We start from the raw sequence: 20,753 nt of genomic DNA on the forward strand, positions 1-20,753 counted from the left end.
TTTTTTGAAAGAAAAAAAAAACAATGCTAACTAGAACGGAATTCAAGAACTATGAAGTAAAGGGAAACATTACGTTAACAGAAGTTCAAATCTTTTAAGATATTCAAGGGAAACGCTGAAAATGCCCAAAGAGTTGGAGAAGCACATTTTATTGTATGTAGTAAAGATACAGATATTTATATAGCTTGGCAGATGAGTTTTCTTATGAAAAATTAAAGTAGATTAATGTTGTTTTTGTTAGAACATCACTAGAAATAGCTTGTGAGAATATGCCCTAGTTTCTCAAGATCTTACCTTTTGTTAGGAGCGCAATATAAATGTGATACATTCATTCAGGGTGATAGTCAAGAGGGAGTTCAAGTTCGAATCTATCCCCTTTGGAGTACTTGTTAATAGAGTGTGAAATTCTTACCGTAATATGCAATGGAAACGTCGGGTTCATTTTTCCCTTTTTGTCTCCAATATTCAACCGTGCACCATAGAAATGATGAACCAATCAAGATAGTAAATTAGAAATCTTTATCGATTTGAGAATGAGGGAATTTTGGATGACATTTGGGTTCTTTTTATTTCACAAAAAATGACTGATTTGAAAAATACTATTTTAAAAATAATTACTTGTATCGCTTACAAGAATGATTGTAGGGAATTTTTTTTATTGTATATGAAAATATTTGCACATAAATTATTATCAAAAATAATAATATTTTTCATTGACTAATTATTTCAAGCAATATGAGCGATCATTTTACAGTAAAGTATCTTCCAAATGAGTCATTTTTCGTGAAACAAAGATGACATTAATTTGTAAAAGTTCTCTAATACACACCTTTAATGTGTAAGCCAAAGAAACAAGATCAATTAATGATCGAGTAGATTGCCGAGAGTAATGTCTTTTCACTTTTCTTTTTTGGTTGATCATTCCACATGATGACTAAATTCGTCACATACGCTTAAATTTATCTTGATAAACATTCCTTATGCGGTTGTTGTCTACAGTGGTGCGAGACGATTTGAGTTTTGTTTCGATGATTCGATGACCTTATGGTGACCGCCCCTCACTACCTCAATACTAATAAGGAATAAGTGCATTGGAAGTTATAAAACTTGTCACGAAAATGCAATTGAGTCCTAAAACTTTTAAAAAGTGTAATTAAGTACTAAAATTTGTTAATTTACTACAATCGAGTCCTTTCATTAATTTTGTCCAACTTGATAAACGGAAAATGCTGATAAACGTTAGAACTTGATTGTACAAACTAAATTTTTTTTTAGGATTTGATTGCACTTCCTGAAAGTTTTAGGACTCAATTATACTTCCGCGATAAGTTTTAGGATTTGATGACGCTCTTTTAAAGTTTTAAGACTCCACTGTATTTTGACGGTAAGTTTTAAGATTTTCGGTGTATTTATCCATACTAATAATACACAAACTACGTACTTCTGAGAATATTAAAAAAAATTAGCCAAGGGCGAACAAATATCGTATTCTGTGAATGCTCATTGCACGAAATTTTTAATTGACGAGTCATTTTCGTAAGAACCACAATCTGACGAAATGGGCAGCCAGTACCGCAAGAGCGAATTCAATTATTGGTCTGACCATCCTTATCATCGCCAGTTTTCATTTTGAGAAAAACAAAGAAGAATTTTCACTAGGATTCATGATGGTGTGGCGGTGTTAGAATGGACATAAAAATATCTATGCATACAAATTGTAAGACAAACTTTTGAATTTGGCGTCATCCCTCATATTTACGAAAATATCCTTCATCTCCGTACCCTTTATTATTTTATTACAGTTTTTTTTTTCTAAAAAGTCCCAAATTAATTATGCAGAAGACAATTTGTTTCAAACTCTTCGCCTAAGGACATTAGAAATATCGAAACTTTGATCAGGTTCTTACTTTGGTACTGAAATTTTTCGCCGCCTCACTTATGTGCCAAATCGGATAAAAAAAATGATCACTTAAGTATTTTCCGGCAATAAATTTCGGTAGATTTATAATAAAATATTTAGTCGGACATGTCATCTTTATATTAAAAACAAGTCCACATGGACTTCCTAAACGACGCCGCACGCACGAAGTGTGGGAGCATGGGTTGAGCAATCTTGTCCCATCTCTCTCTCTCCTCTAATTTCCTCCCACTCTCCCCTCCTCCCTCTGCCAGGTGCCTCATCAGATTAGCATCACACGACGATGCTGGCAAGGCTCAAGCTCAGGCCCATGTGTTACTGTTGCTACCGCCGTCGTCGTGCCACCGACCGGCGGTTCAGCCCATGAAGCACATGATGTTTCTCGAGAGGCTGAGGATGAGGCACTTGAAGGATGCTCCAAAGCCACAACAAAGTAGACTTCCGGAAAGCAAAAGCAGGTGGGACGTGATGAGGGTTGTGAGATAGATTGGCGATTGAAGTCCCTGCTGATATTCAGTGCCTAGGGATTCCTGTCGTTTCTTAGGGGAAGAAAGTGGTTTTGAGGGAAAATTGAATTAGGGTTTTGAATTTAGAAAAATTCAAATTAGGGTTTTACATTCGAGACAAAACATGCAGATGACGTGGTTTAGGGGTATGCTAATTGGGTATGCTGGCAAGCCACGTCGGTCGAGGAAATTAACAAAATGTGGTCACGTTGAATTTCTGCCAACCCAATTGGCGTTAGCACTTAAGTGATTATTTATTTTTTCAAGTGGCATTTAAGTGACTCGACAAGAAAAATTACACCACAGCCAGCATCGTATGAAACTTTTAATACTTCTAGTGTCTTCATCTCTAAATTTTTTAGTTTGACCAATTTAGTCCTCAACCTTTTAATGATTTTTCAATGTATCTTTCTAATTAATTTTGGTTGAAAATTTATTTTTTCGTCAAGACCGGGGACCGGCGAAAGAAAGTAGGAAAAAAAGAAAAGAGAAAAAGGAAAGGAAAAAATAAGAAAATTTAAAAAAAAAATTAGAAAAAGCCCTTCAACCATCCCACATAGGATAATTGGCGTTTACATCGGCAATTTTCAGAAAAAATTGGCTGGAATAGGCTACATTATAAAATTGTTTAAAAGTTCCAGAGTAAATTGGCTAAATGGAAAAGTTTAAAATTGAATTGACCGCAATACAAAATGTTTAGAATTTTTTAGAAAATCATCACTTATTTTGCTAGAATCAATTATTGCAAATATGATAATCATAAATAATGCTTGACCGCACTTATCCATCAACTCACGCCACTAATGCACTGATCACCCAAGCTACTTCGGCAAGGGCATATTGCCTCCCACCTCTTACTTCATGGTGTCTCTTGGTGGTGATCTTCAAATTTTAATTTCACCATGATAAAACGCTTCATGATTCACTCGTTGCTCAATTCGATTGTTCTCATTCACATGAATATTTTTCTGGACATCGATGTCGATCACAAGCTTTAAAGAGCACGAAAAAAAATCACGAATACTTGAAATTTAATTCGTATTCTATATCAATCGTCACGTATATGCATCCTTCAAGCGGCTGAAGTGCATTTTCTTTTCCAATTTTCAAAACCCAACAAAATGTCAAGAACGAGTTAGATTTCATCGTTGGAACACCAAAGGAATTGCCTACTTTTTCGTAGGGGGAAAGGAATCATCTCGTTCCCATAGAGAAAAGTCAACCCCAAGTAACGGCCGGGACGCCATTTCTTACCATTTCTCATTGGTGCAAAGATGCGCATTAAATGCACAGCCAAATATAGAAACGCAAACTTCCCATTATCCCCTTCGACTAGACATTTTGAGCAAAATGAAATCAAACGGACTAAGACCCATGATTAAACGTGTCAACTGATTAAGGAAAAATTCGAAATAAAGGCTAAAAGTGACATCATTTCAAACAAGAGCATGATCGAGGGCATTTTCGTCATTTTCTTTTTTAATTTCTATACTATTTTTCTTTTTTCCTATTTTTTTCTTTTTCTTTTTTGTCCGTCCTTATTGACGGTGGCCGGTCAACTAGCAAGAAGAAAAGGAAAAAAAAAAGGAAAAAGGAAGAAAATTAAAAAAATAAAGAAAATACTTTTGATCAGTCCCTTTCATGAAATAATGAGAACACTTCGAATCTTTATTTAAAATTTTTCTCTGATTAATTTTATTTGAATTAAGACAGTTCATAGCTAGTTTTAACGTGGTCTTTCAACCGCCAGTTGCGCGCGAGTCACGTCAACTTTGGGAAATAAGTTGATGTCCTCTGACTTTTAGACCACATGGAATTCCATCCATATGCACGACGGAAAAAAAAGGCGTGGTCAACACGTGTGGCGTGAGTGCATACACGTCTCGACCACGCCACACTGTATGATTAAAAAAAAAAAAAATAATGCCCTTTTAGGGTTTAATTAAGCTGTTTTTAAAAGGGTTTTGTTGTCCTTATGACTTACAAGAGGTTTTTTTCTCCTTTTACGTAGTATATGTTGTGGAGCATAAGAACTCAATTTTTTGTCATGTTTATATAGTTATTACATCATGAATACCACATGAATATAATGAAACTCCATCCTTGAGTTGGAAAAAAGACAAAAAAAAAATGTCATAATATAGCTGAATCTGAATGCTAGACATATCATTTGCATAGTAGTTAAAGAAATCAACACATAAACCTTAGCTAGTGCATTTGTGTTCACATGAATTTTGACCGAACTCTTGAATTCTTAATTCTTAACATACCGGATTGAAAAATTTTCCCGTCATATGCTATTAACTTAAATGTCGTGAACACGAATTACGAGGTTTTATACGGTGTTCTGTAAATTATTCTTTTATGAACTTAAGTCAAAACCGAAAAGGCAAAAAACAAGGATGATTCATGAATCCGACCTAGGTGTTGCTAGAAGAAAAACGACTATCTATTATATAAGGGGACCGTCCCTCCTCCCTCCTGCCAAAAACGTAAGAGAGTTTTGAGTGCAGAGGAGTGAGAGATGGCAGAGAACCAGAGCAACGGAAACGGGAGTCTGAAGAGTTACGATGCTCACGTCCCGGAGATCAAGTTCACCAAGCTCTTCATCAATGGCGAGTTCGTCGACTCTGTCAAAGGTAGAAATTCACCAACTTTCTTGTCAAGTTCTTGCGCTGGCTTGATGAAGATTCATTACTCTGTTTCATGTTTCACCGCACTCTTCTCTCAGACAGATGTGCTCGTAAAGTTCTGTTCTTTGCTAGCTTATCCTTTTTCTAAAAAAGTTTAATAAAAAAAAAAAAAAAACTACGGTCGTGCCATGATCCGATTGCCCTGAAGTTGGTTTTGATCTCACTCGAGCTGTTCTGCTCTTGATGAGTGAAATTCACACGCTCTGTTCGGAGTACAGAAAAACAGAGCATCGAAAGGACAAGGACCATCTGAATCAAGATGGACCCTTGAGAGAAATCTTACATCGTATTGCAGTTGACCATTAGAAAAACTCGTTCAGTCCCCACAAATTCTTTTTCTCGTCGGTTTCTTCTTCTTCTTTTCCCCTTTTGGGTTTCTAGTTTCCGATGGTGATCGAAACTGGATGAACAGGGAGGACATTGGAGACGATAGATCCAAGAAATGGACAAGTGACAGCGAGAGTTGCAGAGGGAGACAAAGAGGACGTGGATTTGGCCGTGAAAGCTGCCCGCCAGGCATTTGACCATGGACCTTGGCCCCGCCTTCCCGGCTACGTAACGTCCCCTGCCCCTTCAATTTATTGACTCGTCACCTTACAAAACGGCTTTAACTGCTTAGCATTTTCTATTAAAGTTAGCTATGCCGAAATAGTTATTTTCCTAATCTAGCATAAGCAACTGTAACATCGAAAAGAATACTTGTGCAACTGCAGCGTCTAGGGGCAAAATTATAAATTCTATTTAAGCGACTACGTCGTAGGATTCATCGAAAAATCTTCTTCAACTTAGGCTTGATTTGTTTTGTGCAAAATGAATGGTTCGGAATATATTTTCCCAAAGATGATTATTTGAATCGATTAAAAAAATGAATAAACAAGCAAAAAAAATACTTTCACGTCCACGAAAGTATTTAGACATAAATTGTCGCCGATGATGAAAATATTTATATTGTTCAAAATGAAAATATTTTCGACATCATTTATTATTCGTGAAACTAATGGAGCCTTAATTATAATGGAGACGTCAAATTTTCCTCCAAAGATATTTTCCAATTTTCAGTAACATTTTCTCAAATATTGGTCAAACCTGAGCGGTCCCTAATTTGGTGATTTCAAAGAGGCAAGCAAGGGAGGAGGGCGGCGTTGAGCCCGAAGAAATCAGGGAGGACCAACGAAATGAAAGTATCTTCTCCATGACTAATAATGGTTGAGATGATGACGATCAAAATACGATTTTGGGTAAAATAATAATAAAATTAATTATATTTTTGGGATTTATTTTTCATTTTCCCTATCTTCCGGGGGTGCCAACAAAAGTACTTAATGGCCGTTGAATTTGGAAGTGTCCGACCCTATCAAGCAATACCATACGGACAAATGACAAGTTGTGAGCATTGAAAACATTGACATGTGATTCGATTGGTTTGTCGTGTGTTCTTTTGTGCTTTTGTGCTGATTGTGTAAAGTTGTCTGCAATTCCACGTTTAAAAAAGAAGAGACAAGGAACCAAAAAAAAAAAAAAATCTTACATGTAGGCGGTTAGATGTTTGTTAACAAGTGTAATTTCGATAAAAATTGTATTCATAAGTGATTCGTGAATTTACGAATTAATTCTGGTGGTATTATCTTCTTAATTTTGATGGAAAAAGGAAGTTCTATCCAAATCCAGAACATAGTTTCCTGTGTGGAAGCCACATTGCATTCTGAATCCCAATGTTCATGAACTTGAATTTTATATTACATTTGATTATAAATTTGATCAACAGCAAAGAGGAAGGATCATGTCGAAATTTGCAGACTTGATCGAAGAGAATATAGATGAGCTGGCCGCTCTGGACACTATCGACGCCGGGAAGCTGTTCGGTATGGGCAAGGCCATGGACATCCCTCTTGCTGCCACATGTCTCAGGTACTATGCCGGCACAGCGGACAAGATCCATGGCGAGGTATTGAAGATGTCGCGTGAGCTTCATGGTTACACGCTGCGGGAGCCCGTTGGCGTGGTCGGGCACATCATCCCTTGGAACTTCCCGACCACCATGTTCTTTGTCAAGGTTGCCCCGGCACTGGCGGCTGGTTGCACCATGGTCGTGAAGCCCGCTGAGCAAACCCCTCTGTCGGCTCTCTTTTACGGTCATTTGGCTAAGAAGGTACGTCGATATTGACGTGGGAAAGACGTTTTTCGAGAGCAGAAATCATTTTTTCTATCATGCAATTGTATTAATAAATGGATAATTTAATTATTTGGAATTAGTTCAGTAGACACATCGAAATAATTTCGTCATTTATTAGTCTAGAAGTGATGGTTAAGCAAGTGGACACACGCTTTGAATATCTGTTATGTCATAACAAAGTTGTTGTAGAAAACGATTGTCGAAAAAAAGAAGGGGAGGATACACATGAAAATTATCCAGGTAAATTTTCTGCCTTTAAATCTTGGTTTGCTTTTTATCAGGCCGGTGTTCCTGATGGAGTGATCAATGTCATAACCGGTTTTGGACCGACGGCCGGTGCGGCGATAAGCAGTCATATGGACATTGATATGGTACGATCCCAAGTTCTTTCTTTCATGGAAATTTGATGTGCTCATGAGTTTTCAACTTGGACTAATGCAACTTGCAAAACCTCACTTCAGGTCAGTTTTACGGGATCTACGGAAGTAGGACGCATGGTGATGCAGGCTGCGGCGACAAGCAACTTGAAACAAGTGTCCCTCGAATCGGGCGGGAAATCGCCTCTCATAGTCTTTGATGATGCCGATTTAGATACCGCTACTGATCTTGCTCTGACTGGTATCCTCTTTAACAAGGTAAGGTGTTTGATTTTTTTTTTGGAGTTTGCGAAAACAAAGAATAAGCTTCAAATGCCCGACATCATGATGGTTTCTTGATTGAACCCTCTGTTTCAGGGAGAAATATGTGTTGCAGGCTCTCGTGTCTATGTTCAGGAAGGAATCTGTGAAGAGTTTGAGAAGAAGCTAGTGGCGAAGGCGAAGACTTGGTCGGTCGGCGACCCGTTTGATCCTAATGTCCGTCAAGGACCACAGGTAAGAGCGAATCCTAGCATGAAGCAAGAATCGGCTAGATTGTTCGATAAAGCTTATGGTAGACAATTAGCCTGACACGAATTGTGGTAAATCCTAGGTCAATAAGAAACAGTTTGAGAAGATACTTTCTTACATCGAGCATGGAAAGAGAGAAGGAGCCACTCTTTTGACCGGGGGCGAGCGTATGGGCACCGAAGGGTATTACATTAAGCCAACAATTTTCACGAATGTTAAGGTACACTATCAATCCACAGCACGTTCCTTAAAGAACATGCGGCTTTGCTTTGAGAGGAACTAAACTTCTATCTATTTTGCGCTATCCTCGAACTCTCTGGTTCCATCAGGAGGACAACATGATCGTGAAGGATGAGATTTTCGGCCCCGTCATGTCGCTCATGAAATTCAAGTGAGTATGCCCCACTGTTGATATCCAAAGCTATTGGTTCGACGCAATTGAGCCACTACTCTTTGTGGCTGGAACAAACACAGAGAACTATTATAGTACATTGTGCGACGACATTCATCATTTTGCGGAGGATTGCAGGACCGTGGAGGAGGCAATCAAGAGGGCCAACGACACGAGGTACGGTCTAGCGGCAGGGATTCTGACGAAGAACATAGATCTGGCGAACACGGTCTCGAGGTCAATCCGAGCTGGCGTCATCTGGATAAACTGCTACTTTGCGTTCGACAACGACTGCCCTTATGGTGGCTACAAGATGAGCGGCTTCGGGAGAGATCTCGGTTTGGATGCCCTCCACAAGTACCTACATGTTAAATCCGTTGTGACCCCGATTTATAACTCTCCCTGGCTTTGAGAGAATTTTTGTGGGAACGATTTATAACTCTCCCTGGCTTTGCATCACATGGCGGCTCAAACAATGTGTAATTCAGAATTATGAGGTATAATTACAAGAAACAGAATGCAGATCATTTTGGCGCACAGATGACGTTAACAGTTTCATGCTACGAAAGGGGGCAACCACTTGTGTGCAATTTCTGTGTTGTCTATCGTCAAGAGTTTTCCGGTGCTTGTTTCACCCAGAAAGCGAAAAAAATAAGGGGTTCTGCGTTGATCCAGGATGGGAAACTACTTGGCTTGAAATTGGAAGAAAATCAAGAGGAAGTCCTGGAATTTTAAGGTGCGGGAGTAATATATCAATAGGAAACATGATAAAAGGTAAATAATAAATTGGGAAAATTTTAAAAAAAGGCCTGAAGTGGGCCTTGTTTGCAATGGGGCCTGAAGCGCTCAAATTGTTTCAAAAAAGGACATGACCGAAGGGCATTTTCGTCCTTTCATTTTTTTGGTTTTGTATTCTTTTTCTTTTTTCGTTTCTTTTCTTTTTTTTTCCTTTTTGCCTTTTCTTTTTCCTTTTCTTTTTTCTCCCCTCCCGTCCCAGGCCATCACCAGCCTTAGGGGCCACCCTCGCCCAACCCGGTGTTGCACAAGCCGGCATCCGGCTACCCTCGCTCGGGCCGGCGTCGGGCAAAGGCAAGGGGACCCCTCGCTTGCCCAAGCGAGGATTACCTCACCAGGGTGACGGCAGCCCTAGTTAGACGCCGGCGCAAGGGCAGCCCTTGCCCGACGTTGGCCCAAGCGAGGGTGGTCTGAGGTTGGCGATGGCCTAGGGAGGGGAGGAAGAAAAAAAAGGAAAAAAGGAAAGAAAAAGAAAAGAGAAGGCAAAAAGAAAAACGAAAAAAAATAGAAATGACGAAAAAATAGAAAAACAAAACTCAAAAAATGAAAAGACGAAAATGCCCCTTAGTCATGCCCTTATTTGAAACAAAGTCAACTTCATGTCATTATTTGAGAATGTGAAGGCAATTCGGATCCTTATTTGAAATTTTCCTCATAAATTTAATTAACCGTATTTGGGAATCTCCGAGATTTTAGGCATGTTTTTCGTTCGTTAATCATCATTTTAAAAAGCTACTAATGGGACCTCGGATTGGACAGCAAAAGCACAGTAATCCGGCTCCCTCCTCTCCACATGGCTTTATTCTATACCTAAACCCCTATGTGTTGATGTCGAAAACTTTGATTTATTGGGTGTTTCAAAGTAACGAAAGTCTATTTTCCGACCAAAAAAGAATAGTCATTTGACATTGGAATCGACAGATCCTCTTGTCCTCTAATTTCAACACATAATTGTAATTTGTGGTCGACTGGCAACAGTCCTTGTTACTAATTCCTCTCGCCTATAATTCTTTTGGTGGCCTGTCTGTTTCTGGGTATCCCTCAAATCGATTTCCTTGTTTGTTGATGACTTATTGGACTATACGATTCCACCGGACCACCTCACCTGTGGCTGGTTGTCAACCGTCACCATAATCGGCGACTGGCTGAAGAAGAAGGAAAAACGAAAAAGAAAAATATAAAAAAGATAAGAAAGATAATTAGAAATTTAATTTTTTTTAAAAAGAAAGTGAAAAATAAAAAGAAATCAAAATAACGAAATAGAATGTATGGAGAACTACGTGCTTGATTTGGTGAAAGAAAGAGAAGGGAAAATGATTTTCTTTTTTCAAAAAGAGGAAAATATTTTCTTCGCTTTTGAATATGTTTGCATTGACTAATTTTTTTTATGAACCAAATGCTCGAAAATAAAAAAAAAAATTCTTGAAAGTTGTTTTACGTGAAACAAATGAAACCTTAGTGCAATGTGATTTCTGGTTCATGCTCGTCACTTCGTGAGTGAAGCAATAACAAATTTATACTAGATGATTTCCATGCATCCATGGGATTAGTTGACCATTTAGGTGGCTAGTATTATCAAGGCTAGCTGGCTGAGGATATATGAAAATGCCACCTTCAAGCTTACCTGCTCTCACAAGCAAACTGGAATGAAAATGACGAGATAATTTTCTATGGTTTCGTTTGTTTTGCGAAAAAAAAAATGATTTGAAAAATATTTTCTTAAAATTAATTGCTATTTCGCTTATAAAAATGAATGAATGAATTTTTTTCATTATCCTTGAAAATGCTTATACATAAATTGTTGTCGATAATAGATTTTTTTCATTGACTAATTATTTTAAGAAATATAAGAGATCATTTTTTTAAAAAAATTATAAATCATTTAGGACGCACATGGCAACACTTCTACTTCAAAAATTAACTTCTAGCCAGAAGTTGATTTTTATACTTCTACTCTCGAAGTTGATTTCTTATCAAGGAAATTCATTCGGTAACAATCGAAAATTTCTACTTCTGAAATATTATCAATAGAAAATCTTCTACGAAAAATTATTGTCGACAGCCAAAAAATTTCTACTTCATTTTTAAACTTTTGAAATTTCTTTAAAAAATAATTTTTATTATTGAAAAATATTATTTACTTTTAAAATAAAAAATATTATGTATTTTTACTCTAGCCGCAGGAGACGGCAATTCGACGGCGGTGGCTAGCAGAGCGGTGGTCAAAGGTTGGCGGTCAACGTTGGGCGGTGGTTGGCGACAAGGGGCGGCAACCAACGGAGGTAGGCGGTGGTCGATGGTTAGCGACGGCCGGCGAAGATCGATGGTGGGCAATGGCGGTGTTGGTTGGCAGGTGGCGGTGGTCACCGGCGGCGATAAGCGGCAGCCAGCAGAGGTCGGGTGTGGACGGTGGTTGGCGGCGAGGGACAATCGGTAGGTGGCGGCAATGGGTAGCAATCGGTGGAGGTCTGCGGTGGGCAATGGCGGGTGTTGGTTAGTGTTTGGCAACGAGGGTGGTGGTCGGCGGTGGAGGTTGGCGGAGGCCGGTGTGGTAAAAAAGAGAGTAGGGGTATAATGAAAAGAAGATGATGCGAGAAGTACTTCTTGAGTTAAGAAACAATTCTTTTTAACCTCTCAAATTGGGGGAAAAACAATTTCAGAAGTGAAAACTTACCTTAGAAGTAGAAATTTCTTTTGGAAATAGAAATTTTTACCAAACAGATTTCTATTTGAGAAGTTATGTTATTAAACGGATTTCCGCTCCAGAAGCACTTCTAACCAGAAATTTACTTTTAGAAGTGTTGTCATGCATTCTTATTTTCCGCATCGCACCCTTATTTTCTGTAGAAAACAAACGGAGCAAGCATGAGGTTTTTATTGGAGCAAATTCCTCCAATTGGTTGTAATCCTCCAAGATGCGATGAAGGAAAATATTAGCCCATTTTTCAATGCTTGACGTCCTAACCAAGATGTGAAATAGCGAAACATATATGGTGCAAATAAAAGAACGTAAAAGTAGTTAATTAAATAATTAGGGAATGAATGATAAACTTCAATATTGTTCGAAAATCCAATCCAAAAACTTAAACCGATATATATACAAAGACCACATAATTATAAAGAGCATTTAGGACCCGTTGTCAAGTGATGTGTGAGAAATACTTCAACAAACGACATTTAGGACCCGATGTCCGCATCGGTGAATTCTGGCCATAATTGGTCGGATAGACTCAATAGAAAAAACATGAAAATATTTAAGAATTAATTGATATAATTAAAAAATTTAAGACTAAATTGTCGAAAAAGTAACAGATTTATGACTTTTAGGAAAATTTTCTCCGCCTGAGAGTCTTCGAGCAAGAGGGAGTGACGATTAAGATACGAAAGGCAGGTGGGTCCGTTTCTAATAGCTTGGGACTTTTTTGATACACATGGATGTGCATATTATGTAGAAAAGATTCCCTACCTTCCATGATTATAATAAAGCTAGCCCGTCGTCCCGTTCGATGCTCCGGCAGAAACTAGCAATATCTTGCACGTGACCGTTGAGCCATAAGTATCAATCAATTAAATTGGTTCGTTCACGTCAGATTGTTTGTGTCTTCTCACCAATTATGTTTGCACATCGAAGATCTTAAACTCCTAACCTAGTTGATCGAGGGGTGGTCTCCTGTGATTACATGTTTTTCACGTTATATCCCCTCAACTTAAGTAGCGCCTGTGCGAATTACTAGCCCTTATCCAAGCCATTCAACAAGCATCTTTTTGTGTCGTGGCTAATCTTTCGTCTCGTCACCTGTAATCAGCGGATAAAGAGAAATTTGTTTTAAAAGTCCTAAACTTATTGTATGGTGGCATATTCAATCGTAAATATTTCGATTGTGCCAATTGAGTCCTTAACTTTTTGAGGGCTTGCCAATTCAATTCAGTCATAAATATTTCAATTGTGCCAATTGAGTTCTCTCTTTTGACGATTTGTAAATTTAACAAACATTTTCACGATTTGCCGATATATGACTAAATTGGCACAATTGAAATGTTTAGGACTAAATTGGCAAATTATTAAAAATTTTAGGTCAAAATTGATATAATTAAAAAGGTTTAAGACTTAATTGGCCGCCGTAAATTAAGTTTAGGAATCTTTGGACAATTATCGGTGGAAAGTGTATCTTTCCTAAACACGCCAGTGCGGATGCCCCGCTTTTGGGCTTATCGGGTAACAACCCTCAATATTTCGTCATTGAAATTTCTTTACGACCCCCCACCCAAACCCAAAAAAAAGGAATACACCTGCGTGTTGCAAGAAGGAAAATGACTTATCTACTATATAAAGAGACCCTTAAGAGATTCTGAGTGCAGAGAAGAGAGAGATGGCGGAGAACCAGAGCAATGCAAACGGGAGTCCGAAGACTTACGATGATCTTGTTCCAGAGATCAAGTTCACCAAGCTCTTCATCAATGGCGAGTTCGTCGACTCTGTCAAAGGTAGGATTCGCCGGTTTTCTCGTCAAGTTTTTTGGCGCTGCCTCGAAGAAGATCCATTCCTTTGGTTTCCCGTTTCCCCCGCACTCTTCTCACAGAAAGATGCGCTCTTCTGTTCTAGCTAGCTTAATACTTTCTTCTCAGGAAGGGGAAAAATAATAAAGTTGCGCCGTGAACAAACCATTCTGTAGCCTCATTCGAGCAGTTATCTTTCTGATGAATACAATTCGATGCTCTGTTCCGAAGTACAGAAAACAGAGGATTTAAAGGAAAACGACCAGCTGAATCACGATTGACCTTGACAGAGAGTCGCACTCCTAACAAAACCTTCTTCTTCTTCTTCTGATGATGATGATGATGATGATGATGATGATGATGATTCTGAGGTTTCTAATGTGTTATGGTGATTGAAACTGGATGAACAGGGAGAACATTGGAGACGATAGATCCAAGAAATGGACAAGTGACGGCGAGAGTTGCAGAGGGAGACAAAGAGGACGTGGATTTGGCCGTGAAAGCTGCCCGCCGAGCATTTGACCACGGCCCTTGGCCGCGCATGCCCGGCTACGTACGTCCCCTCCCCCCCCTTTTCCATCAAATTAAAAACGGACAATGCCACTAGGAGCCATTTCACAAAATTCCCCCACGAATTTGATTTTATCGACACGACGTGATTAATTCTAGCCGGAATCATTCACTAAATCGACACTTCATTTAGTAAATCGATTTTCATGTTTGTCTTTCCTTTTTATCTTGACTATGGAATCGTTGACGGGTTCGAGCGTAGTCTCAACGCTAAGAAAAATAGCAGGCGAGTATCAACTACCAAGTAAAGTCTCTATTAGTCAAGAGCATAAAGCGCAGTGTCCCAAAGCTCATGAGCGGAATCTTTTTGGCTTTCTAGGAGAAGAAATAAGAACACTGTAAGTCCGACAGTCTGTCAAGATCGTGACTACTGTCAATTATTTTTTACCGTACAGTCTCCCGATTAATGAGTGTTTTGTGCAAAACACGCGGTGATGGTACGTGAACTTACAGTTGAGATTATATCGTTCCTGACAGTAGTGTCGGGGAAGCATTTCCCAAAATATAATGCCCTAATAAAAATCCCAAAGTCATCATATTAGCAATAGTGGGTTTCTCATGAGCTATACTATGTTCTGTGCGATGGCACACCATTTAGCAGTGACACATTAATAACTCCAATTAATTAGAATACAGATATACGAAATCCAAACAAAAAGAAATCGATGGAGATTAGTATAATCCAAATCATGTCGTGAGACGATTAATTTACATCTGACAGACATTGTGACTTTTTTTCTTGGTAGGAAATTCGAACACTTCATGGGAATTAAGTTGAGGAAGATTCTTCGACCAATCATAGAGGCGAGAGTACATATAATCAACTTAAAATATGTTTCCTAATTTATTCACAGAGCTGCAGTTGTACATTTGTTTTTTTTTTTTTTGGTGGTGATGTTTAGGAAATTGAATATTTTAAGGTAGCTAACTTTTAGTACTTTCCGGAATGAGTCATTCATATCGAGAAAAAAATGAATGATAAAGTTTACCCATTCTTAAAATTCTTAACATGTGATTGACTTACTTAATAACTATTATAAGGCACCATTTGTTTTTATTGAAAAATGAATGATTTGAAAAATATTTTTCTGTAAGTGATAATTTGTTTCGATTGAAAATATTTTCATTATCAATAACAATTTGTCTAAATATTTCTATGAATAATGAAAATATTTTTCATATAATCATTTTTATAAGCGATACAAACGATCATTTTTACTTTTTAAATCATTCATTTTTCCCGCGGAACAAACGGAGACTTAGTTTTTCACATTTGTTTCGAACACTTGGAATGCCTCTTTTGACTACTAGTCATCAAACATGTGGGTCAATTCACATCGGGTTGAAAATAATCCCACCCAAATTGACTCTTTTAACTTTTTTGACTCATTTTCATATAATACAAATCTAGTGTCCTATACCTAACGCAACGCATACCCAACCCCTCATATATTGCTAAATTACTTTCATATTTAACCCAATTTACCCAAACTAAAGTAAGAGTGCGGAGTAAGCAATTGCGAGATTGGGTGAGAGAGAGTTATAGATTTGGGTTGGGTTTAAGAAAGTTGTGAACCTATATAACAACTATATTATTTTGGGTTTTACCATTCTAAACCTATTTATGACTTATTTACAGGATATAGATAACACATATAACAACTCAGCCCATCAAATATGAATTAAGAATGAGTAACCCATTTTTTTTCCTTAAAGGTTTATGACACATTTTGACATGTCTAGTTTTAGCATTTTTGCTAGGAACATATGCTTTTGGTTCATTTTCTTGCGTATAGAGAAGCATACTGGATGATACATGCCTGGTGTTATCTCAATACAATATGCTAGAATAATCGGATTACAAAACGATGTGTCAAATTATAAGGTTCTTGAATGTGGCTCACTTGTTTAAAAGATCACTTATGGTTTGACACATCACTTAGTAAATTAACTTTTGGAATCAGTTTGAATAAGTGTAGCATTGTTCGATTTCAATTAGTAACACAAGTCTTCGACCAAAAAAATTTAGTGACATTAAGTTCTTTCTTTTGTTTCTTGTTTTTAATTTTCGTTTCACATAGCTACATTTATGTAGTTCTATCTAAACCTCCAAAACATAGTTTAGCCGCATTTCATTCCGGATTCTATTGTTCACGTATTTTCACTTTTGTATGACCTATGACTATAAATCATATCACTAGCAAAGGGGAAGGATCATGTCGAAATTCGCAGACTTAATCGAAGAGCACATAGATGAACTGGCAGCTTTGGATACTATAAATGGGGGGAAGCTATTCAGCTCCGGCAAGGCCTTGGAAATCCCTCACGCAGCCATGCTGCTCAGGTACTATGCCGGCGCAACAGACAAGATCCACAGCGAGGTACTAAAGATGTCACGTGAGCTTCAAGGGTACACGCTGCGGGAGCCGGTTGGCGTGGTTGGGCACATCATCCCCTGGAATGCCCCGACCACCGTGTTCATGATGAAGGTTGCGCCCGCACTGGGGGCTGGTTGTACCATGGTTGTGAAGCCCGCCGAGCAAACCCCTCTATCAGCTCTCTTTTACGCTACCTTGGCTGAGAAGGTATGTCAATCTGACTCAAAAAAGTCAAGTTTTAAGAGCATAAATCATTTTTCTAGCATATAATTGTACTAATAAGCAAGTCTTAATTTCTAACAATTAGTGTTCACGGGACAAAATGAAAGAATCTGGTTATTTGTTAGTCTAGAAGTGATGGTTAAGCTTTCTAGTAATAATGTTCCACTGGTTTTGAATCAAAATTCTGAATACAGCAATACAATAGCAGGTGAAAACCCTATTTTGAACATTATGTCAGGAAAAAAAAAAAGGATATACCAGGAAATTGATGAGGTAATTTTTCTGCCTAAAATCTTGGTTTGCTTTTCATCAGGCTGGTATTCCTGATGGAGTGATCAATGTCGTAAACGGTTTTGGACCGACGGCCGGTGCGGCGATAAGCAGTCATATGGACATTGATATGGTACGAATATGAGTTCTTTCTTTGGGATGACACAACATCGGTTGAACTTGATATAAATATGCTTGTCGATTTTTAGCTTTTGAATGATGTGGCATTCAAACCTCACTTCAGGTCAGTTTTATGGGGTCTACGGAAGTAGGACGCATAGTGATGCAGGCCGCGGCGATGAGCAATTTGAAACAAGTTTCGCTTGAATTGGATGGGAAATCGCCTCTTATAGTATTTGATGATGCTGATTTAGATAGCGCTGCTAATCTTGCTCTTACAGGTATCCTGTTAAACAAGGTACAGTGTCTGAACTTTTTATGGCAATTGCGAAAACAAAGATAAGCTCCCAATACTTGAAATCATGACGGTTTCTCGATTCCACTCTCTGTTTGGGGAGAAATAGGCTTAAGTACACCCCAAGTGCCATAAGTTGTGTACGGCGCTCACTTTAGTGCCAAAACTTTCAAATCGATCACTTTAGTGCTAAGTTTTTGTAACTTCGATCACTTAAGTGCCAACTTCTTTTAAAAACGATCACTTTAGTGCCGGAGCTAACGTGGCTTGCCGAAAATTCGACACGTGGTATTTTTTTTATTAATATTTGAGATGACGTGGCTCGGTGAATTTGGCACTAAAGTGATCGTTTTTTAAAAACATTGGCACTTAAATGATCGTTTTAAAAAAAAGTTAGCACTTAAGTGATCGTTTTGAAAGTTTTGGCACTGAAGTGATCGAAGTTACAAAAACTTAGCACTAAAGTGATCGATTTGAAAGTTTTGGCACTAAAATGAGCGCCGTACACAATTTATGGCACTTGGGGTGTACTTAAGCCGGGAGAAATATGTGTTGCAGGCTCTCGTGTCTATGTTCAGGAAGGGATCTATGAAGAGTTCGAGAAGAAGCTAGTGGCGAAGGTGAAGGCTTGGTCGGTCAGCGACCCGTTTGATCCAAACGTCCGTCAAGGACCGCAGGTAAGAACGAACAAAATCAAGTAGCAAGAACAAGCTAGATCTTGTGATAAAGCATATGGTTGAAAATTAGCCTGACACGAATCACGGAAAATTCTAGGTCGATAAGAAGCAGTTTGTGAAGATACTTTCTTACATCGAGCATGGAAAGAGGGAAGGAGCCTCGCTTTTGACTGGCGGTGCGCCTCTGGGCACCATAGGGTACTATGGAGGAGGCACATTGTGCAGCATTCATCATTTTGTGGCGGATTGCAGGACTGTGGAGGAGGCAATCAAGAGGGCCAACGATACGAGGTACGGTCTAGCGGCGGGGGTTCTGACGAAGAACATAGATCTGGCGAACACGTCTCGAGGTCCATCCGAGCGGGCGTGATCTGGATAAACTGCTACTTTGCGTTCAACAATGACTGTCCTATAGGTGGCTACAAGATGAGCGGCTTCGGGAGAGATTTGGGCTTGGATGCTCTCTACAAATACCTACATGTCAAATCTGTCGTGACCCCGATTTACAATTCTCCCTGGCTTTGAGAGAACAATGGAGGGAAAAGTACTTTGCATCATACGGTGGCTCAAATAATGTTGTAACTCAGAATTACGAGTTTAATTTTACAACAAACAGAATTCACACGATGTTAAGGGTTTCTAGCTACGCTTACTGTTGCACGATCTTGGAGATTTTAAGGCTACGTTGATGATCATTTTCTAGCCAAAGTTACAACTTCCGAGGCCATCCGATTTGCCAACCGTTACTCGGCATTGCAAACACTGCTGCTACGTCAACTGTGGATGGATCTACTTGTTCACGGTGTCGAAACTAACTTTCAGTTGATGAGATTTGAAACAGCGGACCTCCGACTCGGAGGGTGCCCTCCAACCTTCCTCACCAAAAAAAACAAAAAAAGCAAAGTAACGCGTTGAATGGAACTTAATGAGAAAAGTGTATGCTAACACTCTGAACCAGATTGGAAAAAAGAAGAAAGGAAGAAAGAAAAGGAGAGAAGGAGAACAAAAATGAACTCCGCAGCAATCATAGATAAGACTTTTTTTTCAAGATCAGTTTATGCAGTAAGTCGGGAATATGCAATCGTCTTTCGAATGAACATAATCTTGCGTTCATGAAGAAAGTTCGGGAATTACTAAATATGCGACTCTAGTCGAAAAGGGCATGAGAACGGGAAAGTGGACGATTCTCTTTAGAAAGCAAACAGCACCTAGCATAGCCATCGGTCAAAAGGCACTCTTGACTAATAATATGAACGCACTACCTCGTTCAATGGTCAAAACGAAATTTATGGAGATGGTAACTAGTTCATTTAAATAAAAAATTTAAAGGTGTAATGCCCTGCCCCCCCCCCAAAATTCTTAACATTGAAATACCCGACAACACGAATTAATTTAAGTCGTGCTTTACAAACCCGGCGGCCGGTTTGCATGCTTGAGTCGTCCAAGGTACTGCAAAGGTGTTCAGATGAATGCACCCACAAGTTCCAAAGACAATTTTCCACAACCAGACGTTATAAAATACCGGTCCCGGCCTAGCCGGGCCGTCTCTACACCAGGCATGAACGATTTCCAGCAGTATCATGACGATGAATGTTTCATTTACAATTCTTAGATGATTAAAAAGGAAAGGATGTGCCTATTTTTGTTGGGATGTGGTGCATACTTCCGAAAAGCACGCGAGTTCCGCTCATGAGTAGCTACTGTTATATATACTCTTGTTCGCTTGTAATTGAGTGATGTAACGAAATATGTGATGTGCTAATTATAATGGAATCATCTGCTGAACGTAACCCTAGTGTAAGGTGAACCAGGATAAAATTTCTATTTCTTACTTTACGTTTTACTTCAATTTGGTTGTGCGCCGAATCTTATTAATTTTTCATTTAACTCTTTTCGGCTAGATACAAAACAAAACTCTCCCGAGCCTATTTATTGTGACTTAAAAACCCAAAATCTAACTTTTTCACTCTCTTGTAACGAGTTAAAGTATTCTTTCAACTAATAAGAAAATGATGTACTTAAATTTACTTGTCAATATTTGCATAGCGTGAAAGGTTCTGATCCTAAGATTGAAAAAACATAAATTGAAGTGTGCATTGCAAAGTTTGAAAACAAAAATTAGAAAAATAAAAGTCAATCCGAACAGCCCAATTAATTAACAGAAAAAACGCTATTGTATATCCAATTAGGGGTGAGCAAATAGGACCTCCCGAACCAAACCCGACCGGTGGTTCGGTTCATGGTTCTAGATGAGTCCAGTCTAATTTTCGGTTCTTAATATTGAAACCGGTGGCCGAGCGATTCGGTTCCCGGTTCTAGGGACATGGGACCTGACCGAACCGCCTGGACCGGACTGGTTGA

The 20,753-nt window shown here is 38.7% G+C and overlaps 1 protein-coding gene and 1 pseudogene across 1 annotated transcript; both read left to right on the forward strand.

Moving 5' to 3' along the window:
* Positions 1–4,896: 4,896 nt before the first annotated feature.
* Positions 4,897–8,993, forward strand: LOC125314615 (aldehyde dehydrogenase family 2 member C4-like). The gene is made up of 9 exons (XM_048277400.1): positions 4,897–5,063; positions 5,530–5,672; positions 6,883–7,266; positions 7,572–7,661; positions 7,752–7,925; positions 8,025–8,162; positions 8,260–8,397; positions 8,507–8,568; positions 8,707–8,993. Exons 1-9 carry the CDS (start codon positions 4,949–4,951, stop codon positions 8,978–8,980), a joined length of 1,518 nt encoding a protein of 505 aa, XP_048133357.1. The 5' UTR covers positions 4,897–4,948; the 3' UTR covers positions 8,981–8,993.
* Positions 8,994–13,709: 4,716 nt separating this feature from the next.
* LOC115733106 lies at positions 13,710–19,038 on the forward strand (annotated as a pseudogene).
* The last annotated feature ends 1,715 nt before the right edge of the window (positions 19,039–20,753 follow it).

Source organism: Rhodamnia argentea, chromosome 4 (genome assembly GCF_020921035.1).
Source record: "Rhodamnia argentea isolate NSW1041297 chromosome 4, ASM2092103v1, whole genome shotgun sequence".
Taxonomy (NCBI): Eukaryota; Viridiplantae; Streptophyta; class Magnoliopsida; order Myrtales; family Myrtaceae; genus Rhodamnia; species Rhodamnia argentea.

Coding starts and splice junctions, on each gene's coding strand:
- LOC125314615 (XM_048277400.1), top strand. CDS start 4,949: ATGGCAGAGAACCAGAGCAACGGAAACGGGAGTCTGAAGAGTTACGAT. Junction 5,064..5,529: donor GTTCGTCGACTCTGTCAAAG/GTAGAAATTCAC, acceptor CTGGATGAACAG/GGAGGACATTGGAGACGATA. Junction 8,569..8,706: donor ATGTCGCTCATGAAATTCAA/GTGAGTATGCCC, acceptor GGAGGATTGCAG/GACCGTGGAGGAGGCAATCA.